At 41.3% G+C, this 13,706-nt stretch overlaps 1 protein-coding gene across 2 annotated transcripts in view; it reads right to left on the bottom strand.

Moving 5' to 3' along the window:
* Positions 1–13,706, bottom strand: part of RASA1 (RAS p21 protein activator 1) — a 124,149-nt gene that overhangs the window by 28,579 nt on the left and 81,864 nt on the right. For both annotated transcript variants that reach the window (XM_048851924.2, XM_075128561.1), the window contains exons 13-15: positions 10,931–11,008; positions 4,770–4,927; positions 4,343–4,419 (exon numbers count right to left, since the gene is read on the bottom strand). In XM_048851924.2, the coding sequence (XP_048707881.2) occupies positions 4,343–4,419; positions 4,770–4,927; positions 10,931–11,008 (313 nt within the window). The remainder of the gene's footprint in view (positions 1–4,342; positions 4,420–4,769; positions 4,928–10,930; positions 11,009–13,706) is intronic.

The following is a 13,706-nucleotide window of genomic DNA, read 5'->3' as shown; positions in this document are numbered from 1 at the left end:
AAAGAAGATGAAGGTGGACCTGATAAAAGCCTTCAAATACATTAAGGGCTGGTATAAAGAGGATGGAGATCTTTTGTCCTCCATGCCCTCTGAAGGTAGGACAAAAAGTAACGGGCTTAATCTGTAGCAAGGGAGATTTACGTAAGATATTAGGAAAAACATTCTAACTATAGGGCAATTTAGCACTGGAATACCAAAGGAGGTTGTGAAACCCCCTCTATTGAAGGTTTTTAAGAACGGATTAGACAAACATCTATCCGAGATGGTCTACGTTTACTTGGTCCTGTCTCAGCACAGTGGGATGGACTAGATGACCTCTCAAGGTCCCTTCCAGACCTACATTTCTATAAGCCTATTTATCTTAACTTCTAACTACCTTGTCAGACTCCTCTCCTGGTTCACTACCTCCCAAACAGTTTCATTTAAGAGAACAGCCTTCCAGAAGAGAGTCTTTTTTAAGCTGATGGAAAAGGGAGATAGTAAGCTTCCAGACCCAAGAAGCTAAAAGTTCTATGGATCACAGCCTCAGTGGGTCAGGTAACTTAGAAGAATTCTCCCACTGATGGTGGCTCATCTGATGACTCATACAAATCCACAGTTTCATTCTAAGAGGGACAGCTATCCATCTGTTAGGCCTTTGAGCCAAGTCATGCATCTTAAATCAATGTGTATTTAAAGAAGGAGTAGCGGATAGGGAATAGAGATGGAGTGGAAATAGGTGATTGTGGGATCATCTCTTATATTCATCTAAAGTGTCCAAATGGCAACAATATAATTTTCTATAGCAGTTTCCAAATGGGATACATCTTGGGGGAGCTCAAAGGTGGGTTAAAGAACCTGTAAAGGTATTCAAAGGAGGAGGGACCAGGACTGAAGGAGATACTAGTGTTTGCTGCACAAAAGAAAACTTGTGCTGCAGAAAGCAAACCTGCTCCGAGAGCTAAGTGTACAGGCTGTGGGGAGGGTAAGTCTGAACATGCTGGAACAAGAATGTACTCAGTGCAGTTCTTGGGAGGAGTCTAAGCTAACCCCCAAAGGAATATGTCAGGCAGTAAAGGCAACATGAACAGCACAGATAGACAGCAAGTGAGGAAAGCAGACACAGAACAAATAGCAGGGAGGTGGGAGCAAGGGGGATGAGCTATGTTATAGACAGGCACAAACTGTGCCTGCAAAGTGGCAGACTGAACAGCAGGAACCACACTGAAGGCTGAGAAGTAACACTGAGCCTGGAGAACTGGAAACCTGAAAAACATTTTATTCGCCTGAAACAAAACAGGAACTTACCTGTTTTGTTACAGTTGTTCTTTGAGATTTGTTGCACTTGTCCATTCTACTTCAGTGCGTGCACATCAAGTCCACCACAGCCAAAGTGGCTGCTGGGGGGGCACATACGCCCTCCGTGTTCTCTTGCTGCTAGCAAAAGGTACAAAAGGATGGAGCTGCCTCAACCCCTTCTTGCTGGAATCCAGTGAAGAAAGGAAGGAGGGTGGGTCATGGAATGGACATGTGTAACACCAGGTAAGTATCCATTTTTTCTCTTCAAATGATTGCAAATGTCCATTCTACTTCAGGTGACTTGCAAGCAGTTCAAGATGAAGGAAGATTTCAGAATCTAACTGAACAAGGATTGCAATGCAACTCTCCCAAATCTAGCATTATCTTTTGAAGCTTGAGAGAGAGCATAATAAGCCGTGATAGTATGAACAGATGACCAAATTGCAGCCCTGCAAATGTCACTGATGAGTACCTGACCCAAGAAAGCAGCTGTCACAGCTTGTGCTCTTGTAGAATGTACTAAAACACTCTCTGGTGTAGAAGCCGGAGCCATTTCATAACAGCAGAATATAGGGAGAAATGCAGGAGAAGAGACAGGTTGCTCCTTCATTCTATCAGAAAAGGAGATGAATAATTGAGAAGATACACAAAGCTGTTTAGTCATGTCCAGGTAAAAAGCTAATGCCCAGCAGACGTCTAAAGTATGAAGTCTCTTTAGGAGAGTGAGGCTTTGGAAAAAAAATTTGGAAGTATGCAGTCTGATTTAGGTGAAAATCAGTCACCTCCTTAGTGAGAAATGTAAGCTCTGGATGTAAACAGACTACCTTTATAGAATATGGGGAGTCAGTCTGCAGCTCTGTCACTCTCCTGGTGGTGGTAATAGTCGCCAGAAACTCTATATCGAGAGATGAGAAAGCAAACAAGTAGCCAGAGGTTCAAAAGGTGGGGTGTCTGTTAGAGCTGACAAAACCAAATTTAGATCCCTAAAAGTTGTGGGGTCTGTTAAATGTGGGATGAGTCTGTCTAACCCCTTCAAAAATCAAAAAGATTTTGGGGTTGGGGAAAAAAAAGCTCTTCCTCCCCACCAGAGGATGGAATGCAGAAATGGCTGCCAAGGGAACTTTCAGAGATCTTTCACTTTTAGATGGATCATCCAGAATATATATATTGTTTGGAAGTCTTCAAAGGAGGAATATCTTTCTGCTGGGACCATACAGAGAATCTTCTCCACTTCATCAAGTAAGTATAGCTGATGGATGGCTTTCTGCTATTTAAAGAAATGTTTTGAACCTCCAGGGAATACTCTGTTTCCTAAGGAGTTAACTATTAGGCATCCAAGCTGTGACATGGAGGCTAAGAGGACTGGGATGCATCATCTTGCTGTAGTTCTGTGATATTATGTCCAGGACAGTTGGATCAATAGGGTACTGAGGCTTTGTTAGAAACCAAAGAATTTTCACTTTTCCTGTTCCCTTTTCCTTCATCCCCTCCTATTCCCTCATAATCCAACTAGAAACAGCAAAGAACTGGAGAGACCTAAGCAAACTCCATACTGCCAGTCTTGGAGAGATCCGAAAGATCAAGAAAGTTACCTTAGGTGGAGTCTTGCCTTTTATAGAACAGGATAAGATTCACAGCCTATTTCCTCCTGCTTGATGAGAGGTAGTATCATAATATAGTGTAATAGCTAGTCTAGGATATATCTAGTGAGATACATTGGACAAAAGATAATTTTGAACTAAGTTATTGACCATTTTATTGCAGTTATGAGAACATATACTATTTCTAAAGTTTTAATATGTCAGTAAGGTACTTCTAAGGAATGAATACACTAATAACAGAGTAATTGCAAAAATGCAATGCAGAAATCTATCTTCTGTTGTGCGACTATTGTTTTGGTGTGGATAAAATCAATTTAAAAACTAAAAAATTGATTTTAATTGGATTTATGTACATTAAATGCGAGGGTATTTTTTAAAATAAACCTGTTTAAAATTATAGTTGAAATTCACAATCTGTGTGTTAAGGCCTAAAATAATTATAATCTATTAAAATCATTTAAATTAAACATTAATAATAATAATAAGCAGCATATATTTGTTGCCAGGTTTTAAAGAAAGTCAAACCACTGAACTAAACTCACTGGCTAAGCTCCTGGAACCAGAGTTTGTTGAAGGGCTAATTAACTTTTGACAACAGTGGCCTCTTCTGCAGGCGCAGAGAGAATTTTTTTTCCCCATTTCATATTCAATTTATTCAGCTAAATGTCTAGTTAAAGCAAAGTTAAGAAACCAATTTGGAGTTGAAAAAAGCAAGAAAGCTTATTTTCCTCTCCCAACATACGAATAGGTGTGAGAGGATGAGATCTATTAGCTCTAAAATCTTGACGAACATGGTGACCACACAATCAATTCAAGTCACTTACTACAGATATTTCCTTTGCTTAATAAATCATTTTTAAATGCAAAATGTTACGATAAATTTTATGATAAACATTTTTTTCTTCTGTATCCAGCACTTTTAAGGTCGTTTTAATTTTTAAAAATTAAATTGCTTTTGAGCATTTTTAATTAAATCTGAATTTCCATCCCACTCGAGCTTGACCCAAATTACAAATAAAAAAAATCTAGCAAATAAGAAATGCACTTTTTCACCATTTTCTATCATCACTAAAAATGTAAAAAACAACTTATTCAGATTCTTAAAACTGCTTAAATAAGAGTGTATCCATATGGCATATTCACCAAGTTGGCAAAAAAAAAAGTATCAAAATTAGTGTATTATATTTAGTTGCAATTCAACATATTTTAATAGCTAACAACCAATGAGAATCAATATTTCTTCAGGAAAATATAAAGTAGCAATGCAAAACATGATTAAAATCAATGATTTACATTGAGGTTTCCTGCTTGCTGATTTAAATCATTATTAAAATGGATGATTTAAATCAAAATATAAATCAAACCACCCTATACAAGAGTGATAAAAGTGTTGCAAAGGGAAAACAGCTTTGTTCTCTGTTCATGTAATATATCTCTCTCTCTTTTACAGAAATAAGACTTACATATATCTGGATCTTTACTTTTCTTTGTTTTGTTACTAAGAGTTATCTCAAATCTGTTGATATCAGGTGAAAGATCACTAGAGAAAAAATTAGAAAATCTTGATTAATACTGTACTCCTCTGGCGTTTTAATTAAACTAAAAAGTTCAATTACACATTTTCTATTATTTTCTATTGTTTAGTTCCACCATCCAGAGAAAACTTTATTAGCCATACACTTGCTGTTATATTACATTAAACAAAAATATCTAGGATGCAACAGGAAAAACGTGTGGCTGAATGAAGGTTATGTATATACAACCATCTAGTCAATTTTTAATAAGATAGAAATAAAAATTCAATTAATCATCATTAACACACTACCTATAAAGTATTAAGAAATATCAAGTTTTTAAATGTTATTATAATTCAAAAAGAGCAAGACTTACTCAAAGACAAATTCCTCTGACCATACAGGGTTCTGCCCTTCCCTGACATGCGTTTTTGCTACCTGGACACTGTTCAGGTAGATGTTACAATACGGATTAGTAAAGTGTTTTACTGGGAGAGTATGAGCTTCTTCAACATGTAAAATAAGGCTGCTGACCTGAAGAAAATATACAAGATTTAATCTTAACATAGAAGAGGGTGAATTTTTTCAGCTCTAAAAGCTTTCGTTTTAACATACAAGTGCCAGACACACACTAAAATTTGCTGATCAAACCTAGATAATTACTTAAATAAAGGAAAAACAAAGAATAGGAAATAGTCAAGGAATAGCAGCAAACCATTGTCAAAAAGCAGTAACACAATAGCTTATTAGAGGGGTAGGTGGTGATAAATTTTAAAAAGAATCATTCTCAACCATTCAGATCACTTTGATTATTTTTTTCTTTTTCTCCCAATACATCATCTATTTTTTGTCCTTTATGGCCATAATATTTATTAGGCATTAGACTTACTTGTGCTGACTGCTACACCTGCATAGAGTCCTACTGAAGTAAACAGGATTCCAGATAAGCACTGGATTTTGCGCTAGCAGATCCAAATGTAAAATCCAGATCTTAGATTATAAATCCCTTGGAGCAGGGGCCATGGACAGCACCCAATGCTACTGGGGTCTAAGACCTGGTTGCCATCAGAATACAAACAATAACTCATAATTTCTTTCTTGAAACAAGTTTTATTTAAATACAAACTTTCTCCATTTTCCAAAGGGAGCAGTTCTATCTGCACTACAGATGCTCAAATTATAGCACCTTTTGATGGTCATACTATCTTTAAATTGTGCTCTCAGGGGACATTAGAAAATTTACTAAAATATCTGAAGTTTGAACTCCTCTCAGAGAACTTAGTGTGCATTCAGAATTATTTACAGTACTAATAAGCACCTTTGCTTTAACCTTCATACTCGGAATCTATGGCCCAATCCAACTCCCATTGGTATCAGTGGGAATCCGATCAGATATTTATAGAGTATACATAGCCAACACCATAGTAGACCAGGACTGTGATCCATCTAAGTGCAGTATACCATCTGTAACAATAGCAGCTTCAGAAGGAGGTACAATAAACCTGGAAAAAAAACGGTTACTCACCCTTTTTGTAACTGTTGTTCTTAGAGATGTGTTGCTCATATCTATTCCAGTTAGGTGTGCGCGTGTGCCGGATGCACGGCTGATGGAAACTTTTCCTTAGCAGCTACCTGTTGGGCCGGCTGTGGAGCCCCCTGGCGTGGCGCCGATATGGCGCTCTATATACGATCCTGCCAGCCCAACCCCACCTTCAATTCCTTCTTGCCAGCAACTCCTTCAGAGGGGAAGGGTGGGTGGGGTGGGGAATGGAATAGATATGAGCAACACATCTCGAAGAACAATAGTTACAAAAAGGGTGAGTAACTGTTTTTTCTTCAAGCGCTTGCTCATATCAATTCCAGTTAGGTGACTTCCAAGCCTTACCTCGGAAGTGGGGTTGGAGTCAAGGTATAGCCGACCGAAGTACCACTCTGCCGAAGGCCGCATCGTCCCGAGATTCATGGACAATGGCGTAGTGCAACGTGAAGGTGTGCACTGAAGACCACGTGGCACCCTGCAGATTTCCTGGAGAGGTACATGGGCCAGGAAGGCTGTCGACAAGGCCTGCACCCTCATGGCATGAGCTGTGATGGCAGGCGGCGGAACCTTCACCAAGTCATAACAAGCGCAGATACACGCCGTGATCTGGGAGGAGGTCTGCTGGGAAGAGACTGGCAAATCTTTCATCTGCTCTGCTACGGCAACGAACAACTGGGTTGTTTTGCGGAACAGCTTTGTGCGGTCAATATAGAAAGCGAGCACCCTCCTGACATCCCGTGAACGCAGTTGCTGTTCGTGGGGACTGTTGTGTGGTTTTGGCTAGAAAATTGGCAGGAAGATGTCCTGGCTAACATGGAAGTGGGACACCACTTTGGGAAGGAAGGCTGGATGAAGCTGAAGTTGCACTTTGTCCTTATGGAAGATAGTGTATGGAGGCTCAGACATGAGGGCCTGCAGTTCAGACATGCGTCATTCCGAGGTGATAGCCACCAGAAAAGCGACCTTCCAAGAGAGGCAAAGAAGCGAACAACAAGCTAGCGGCTCGAAGGAAGGGCCCATGAGGTGGGAGAGGACTAGGTTGAGGTCCCAGGCCGGAATAGGGGGCTTCATCAGGGATGTATCTTTTCCAGACCTTGCAGGAAATGACGCACGATGGGGTGCATGAACACCGAGCGCCCGGAAACGCCTGGGTGAAACGCTGAGATGGCTGTGAGGTGGACCTTGATGGAACCGAATGCCAGATGCTGGTCCTTCAGGCACAGAAGATAATCTAGGATACAAGGGATGGGAGCCTGGAGTGGAAGTACCTGCCTTTGGGCACACCAGCTAGAGAACTTCTTCCATTTCGCCCTGTATGTGGCTCTAGCAGATGGCTTGCAGCTCTCCAGAAGCACCTGTCTCACCAGGTCCGAGCAGGCAAGCGCTGCCTGGTTCAGTCACGGATCCTCCAGGCCATGAGATGGAGTGACTGAAGGTCTGGGTGAAGGAGGCGACTATAATTTTGTGAAATGAGGTCAGGTAGCCGTACCAGTGACTGGACCGAAAAGTCCACAGGGGTGGGGTACCAGCACTGGCGAGGCCAAGCTGGGGCCACCAGTATGACTTCTGCTTTGTCCCTGCAGACCTTGAGAAGCACCTTATGGATAAGCGGGAATGACGGGAAGGCGTACAGCAGATGACCGGACCATGGAATCATGAACGCATCTGCGATCGAGCCTGGGCTGTGGCCCCTGAAGGAGCAGAAGGTTGGACACTTCCTGTTGACCCAAGTGACGAACAGATCAATTCGGGGAAACCCGGGACTGGATGACGTCCGGATGAATTGACCACTCGTGCTTGAGGAAACGTCTGCTCAAGCTGTCCGCCAGCACGTTCTGAACTCCTGGCAGGTACAAAGCCTGAAGAAGGATGGAGTGGGATAGACAAAATTTCCACAGCAGGAGGGCTTCCTGACAGAGAGGAGACAATCAGGCTCCACTTGTCCGTTTATATAAAACATGGCTGTGGTATTGTTCATCAGTACTGCAACACAGTGGCCCTGCAAGGAAGAGAGAAACGCTTGGCAGGCGAGGCGGACTGCCCTGAGTTCTTTGATGTTGATATGCAGAGCCAGTTCCTCTACCTGCCACAAGCCCGGAGTTGTCAGGCTCCTGAGATGCACTCTTCAGCCCAACACGTCTGCATCCATTACCAGAGTTAAAGTGGATTGGGGAGGGTGAAAAGGAACCCCAGCGTCTACCATGTGGGGATCTAGCCACCAATGTAGGAAATCGAGGGTGTGCCTCGGGACGGTCAGCACCATGTCCAGACTGTCGCGGCTTGGGCGGTACACAGACGCAAGCCACGTTTGCAGAGGCCTGAGTCATAACCTGGCATGTTGAACCACTTAAGTGCAGGATGCCATATGGCCCAGCAGCCTGAGACACTGCCTCACCATGGTGGAGGGAAAGCTGCAAAGGTTGCTGATTAACTGCAAAAGGGCCAGGCACCTCATCTCTGGCAGGAAGACTCTCGCTTGATTCGTATCCAGAACTGCCCCAATGAACTCTATTCTTTCAGTCAGGGTGAGGACGGATTTGCTGACATTGAGAATGATACCTGAGCAATCGAATGTGTCTCTGACCATTTGCACCTGCGACTCCACCTGCTGGCGGGAGCGGCCCCAAAGCAGCCAGTCGTCCAGGTAAGGGTAGACATGCACGTGGTGGTGGCGAAGAAAGGCTGCCACCACTGCCATGCACTTGGGGAGGATAAGAGGAGCTGTGCACAGCCTGAATGGGAGGGCCATGAACTGATAATGTACCTTGTTCATCAGGGGAGCAATGTACTGTACAGGCTGCTGGGGAGACTTTGCCTGTGCCTGATTCTTACGGGCAGCCGGTGAATGAGAGCGGTGCAGGGGAGAACGCTTCTGTGGCCCGGGAGACTGCCAGCCCCTGGGTAGGCATGCCGAGTCCTTTTTCGGTACCGTGGTCGGCACCGCTGGAGGAGCGCTTTGCAGCTAGGTGCTAGGGGCCAGGTTCTGCTGCAGACAGAGGGCTTACTCCATATGGAGTTGTTTTAATCAAATGTTCCTCTTTCCTCGTGTGAGGCTCGAAGGCCTTGCAGATCTTGCACTTGTCCAACTAATGAGCTTCTCCCGGACACCGGAGACAGGATTCATGGGGGTTGCCCATGGGCATAGGCTTGGCACAGGAGCTACAGGCTTTAAGGCCTGGGACGGCATGCTCCGGAGCACCTCGTGGCATGCGTTGGAGGGGAATTCCTCCCAACTGCTAAAGACTACAATTAACAACTAAGAGAGAATGATTAGCTAGAAGAGCTAGGGATTAGTGGGACACTTGCCAGCAAGAGACCACTGTTCCAACAACCATCACTGGCGGTAAGAAGGAACTGAAGGGAGGGTCGGGCCAGCAGGGTCGTACATAGAGTGCCATGTCGGTGCCACTCCAAGGGGCTCCACAGCCTGCGCGACGGGTAGCTGCTAGGGAAAAGTTTCCGATAGCCGTGCATGCAGCGTGGGCGCACACCTAACTGGAATTGATATAAGCAAGCAGGCGAAGAAGAACAAACAATTATGGAATAACAGGCCCATAGGAAAATTTCTTAATTTCAGAGGATGGCTTAAGCCAAGGAACAGGTATTCAATGAATGCTACTATGCTCTTGACTTCATTGATATCTTGTAGCAGTGAATTCCACATATTCATTATTTGTGGTATAAACGGTATTTCTTTTTCAGTTCTAAATTAACTGTCTTTCAATTTCATCAATTTTTTCATTTTCTCAGATTGTGAGTGATGCTAACTGGCAGAGAGAAATGGTAAATGGAAGTTGCTGATCTATGATTTCTATACTTTTTATTCTGTATACTTTTATCATGCCCCCCCCCCCCAACTTACTTGTCTCCTCTATAAACAGTCCCATTTTTTTCCGCATACTTTATATGTAAGTTTTTTTCTCTAAACATTCCTCTGTCACCTCTCTTGGACTCTCCCTCCTCTGTTTATTTCTGATATACTATTTATCTTTTTTGAAATAAGGTAACCAGAACTAAACACAGTATTCTAGGTAAGTACCACTAACGTACAAAATAGCATACTATTTTTAGGGAAGTTTTTGTCTATTCCTTATGCATCCTAACATTTTCATTGCTTTTTTTGTTGCTACTGAATAATGTTGGCCATGCCTTTTTCAGTTACAGTTAATTTAGAGCTCACAACGAGTAGTTCAAATTATTCCTTCTAATGTGCATTACTTTGCATTTGACAGCACTGAATTTTATTTGCTATAATGTTGTCCATTTACCTAGCTTAGTTAGGTCCTGCAAAAGTACCTCAATCTTCTCTGAGCTTAACGAATAAACAATTTTGTGTTGCCTGAAAATGTTGCCACCTCACTGCTCACCTCCTTTTTTTCCCTACCCCACCCAGATAATTACAATATTCAACACCACCATTCCTAATACAGAACCTTGTGGCACCTGACTGCCAACCTTCAGTAGTCAAGAAAATTAACATGCCTATTCTTTGTTCTCCATCTCTGCGCCAATTTCTTGCCCATGACAGTATTCTCATCCAATGAATGAAATGAATTAAGATGAAAAAAAGACTATTTTGACTCATTATGTACTTGTCTCAAAGCTCAAGAGAACAGAAGTATTAGTGGCAGATGGCTGCCTTCTAGACTTAACATTTAAAAGCAAATGGCAAACACAAGAAGTACCTACAAGTCACTTTTGAAAATGGGACTTATGCACTTCTGAAAATTTTACCCAACTTTATCTGGTGATCAGACCTTAGCGCCGAGCAACAAACCTGAAGCCTGCCCATAAAGTGTTTTATTCTATCATATATGGAAGCTTCAACCAATTCTTGAAGAATAAATTATTACAGCAGGTTTAACAAAATATTGCATCACGTACATATACACACATACATATAGATATATAATTCATCATTTACAAAGGTCTCAAAGTAAAACACTAAGATTGACCAATATAGTTTTAGAAAAACTACAATATCTAAGCAATTTCACCTGACGTAGCCGTTTATTAGATGTCCCAGGACTGGTTTTCCGTAAATTGCAAAACGTCTGCAGAGCTTTCATCCAGTCCTATAAAAGACACAAGATTTCAAACCAAATGAAGTCTGATCATTCTTCTCAAAGAATGGTCGATATAAGTCTGACAAATTGTCTAACTATTCAAATATTTAATTTAGTCAATTTCTTGTTTTCACATATTATATTTTAAAAGTTATATGTAGTATTCCAAAATCGCTTACTTTGGAATGAAAGCTACATTTATATTCTTCATTATCTGAACTGCATAAAGCATTTTCAAATCAGGAGGATTTTCCCTTTTAGATAACCAAGCATTAATAATAGATACATAGTGTGACCTTTACCAATTTTCCACTCTAATCGTACTGTATTAAATTACACACCGTATTTAGAATAAAGCAAAACACGATTGCTTCTGAGTAAATAAAACCCACATGCCAAGTATAGTGCTCTAATTCTGACCCTCCCCCCCAGTATTTCAGTTTTGCAGACTCATTTCTAGCTGTAAATACTGCAAACACAAAAAGAAGTTGATTGAAGAAAAAGAGTGAAGGAAACATCCGCCGCTTCCTGTTCATCTGACTCTGGCTGCTCAACCATAAAAGTTGCCCTAAAGAGGCAAACAGGGATTCCCTTTTCAGAGGGATATCTATGGGAGGTATAAAGCCACCACAATTGGCTCTACACCACATGTTCCTGGTCTCCCTCAGAGAGGGGTGCTAGAGAGGGCAGTCATCACCAGCCTAATGGCCCTTCAGGATATGCCTACACAGGGATAAAAGTGCCATGGCTGGCTTGGGTCAGCTGGCTCAGGCTGTGGGGCTAAAAATTACTGTGTAGACATTTGGGCTTGGGCTGAAGCCCAAGCTCGGGGACACTCCTCCCTCATAAAGTCCCAGAATCTGGGCCCAAATATCTACACAGCAATTTTTCAGCCCCTGAACATGAGTTTCGCGAGCCTGGGCCAGCCATGGGTTTTTTTTATCCCTGTGTAGACATACCCTGCAAGGGGCAAGAGTTGGAGAAGCCCTCAGACTGCTCTAACTTGTGCTGGGGACTAGTTTGGTTCCCTGACAGTCCAAGGATTGCAAGTGAAACGTGTGCTGGCCTTTGTGTCCCATCTCCTCAATCTGTAATGAACTCTGTTCCAGTGCAGCTAGGGATTTAACCTTTAGACTAGCAGTCAATCTGCATAATTAGATATCGCAAGTAGATATTTGTTAGCAACATCTCAGTGCTATACAATGCTGCCATTAAAAAGGCTGGTTCAGTTTTTTACCCTTTGATTATTTTTCATATGTTTAAAATATTGACACATAATATGGGCAGAAGTAATTGTCATAATACTCATTTTAAAGTACACTGCAGCTGTTCTCAAGTAAACAAGTTTGCTAATCACTTTCTTTTCTTGTAAAAACGTTCCATAATGCAAAAAACTTTCAGACTACAGCTCCATAGGAAGATGTAATAACTTTCTCATTGTAGGTAGAGTCAACCACAGCTGCTGAAATACCTTAACAAATTATTATATCCATTTCTGTGGGGGTAAAGAGGGCATATAATTTACCTTTACTTTTCTAGATCCATTAAATACAGCACTTCAGTCCTTTCCCAGTCATAGGAGAATCTCTCCAACTTCAGTGCCACAACATACATTCTACTCATCATGGCAATGGCCATTGTGGTCAAGATTGGAGATGGAAATTTGCATGTGGCTAGAATTCATTTTATTCACAAAGCATCTTTCTAAAGATTAATATTCTTAATTTTATATCATATCCACATATATAAATAAGAGAACTTTGGAAACTGCTGAAAAGGAAAATTAATTTCTTAGTCCTACAAGTAAACGCCCTTTTCCAAGGTAAATTACAGATGTTAAAATCATAAACATTGCAGCTGAATAAAGTGGGATGGGAAAGAGGTAGTGGAGAACCACCATAAAGTGTTATGATTTTACTTGTTTGCTTAGCAGGTTCTTCTAAGGTCAGCATACTTTTAAAATAATTTCTTTTCATCTTTAGCCCAAATACCGTCATGTCTTAGTACTTCAAGAAAATTATGGGCAAAAGCAATAAAATATTAAAAAAATATATGTCACTGTTATAGTAGACTTGTTAGTACAACTATAATTAAGGTGATAAAAATTTACATTATAGTCCAATTTTCACATGTTCATGGTTTTAAAAAAATCATATTTTGAGGTAAATTTATTTCTTGAGGAAAACTGATCATCTTGCTTACTCAGGACTATATTGCATACAAAATAATAAATTAAGATCCCCCCAACTCTAGCTAAAGCAAGACATTTTTTGTTTGCTGTTGTGTTCTCTTTCTGAGCCAGGCTGAAAGACGTCATGGCTCCAATGTAGCTTTGGACACAGAAACATGGTGTAATAGTATATGTGCCTTAAAATGGCAGAACACATGATTTTGTTTCCTTTTCTTTCCCTTCACAGTTACCTGCTGCTACAGTCAAGGCCACATTTGTATACTGTATATTTGTACATGTATATAAGCTCGAATTCAGCAAAGCACTTAAGAACATGTTCAAGTGCTTTGCTGAACTGGGCTATAGCAGCTATTTTTAATTGAAAGTGTATTTATAAACTGACGTTGCTAACGTTGTGCTGAGTGGAGGGAAAGCATGATTGGGAGGTAAGAGGAAATGTTATGGGACATGAGTCTAGAAGAGGGTGAATAGAAATGGGATAGGGATCCGTGAGAGACAAACTATCGGGACACATGA

Source organism: Caretta caretta, chromosome 5 (genome assembly GCF_965140235.1).
Source record: "Caretta caretta isolate rCarCar2 chromosome 5, rCarCar1.hap1, whole genome shotgun sequence".
NCBI classification, from domain to species: domain Eukaryota; kingdom Metazoa; phylum Chordata; order Testudines; family Cheloniidae; genus Caretta; species Caretta caretta.
The sequence above is the reverse complement of the archived record's forward strand: the minus strand, read 5'-3'. Positions and strand labels throughout refer to the sequence as shown.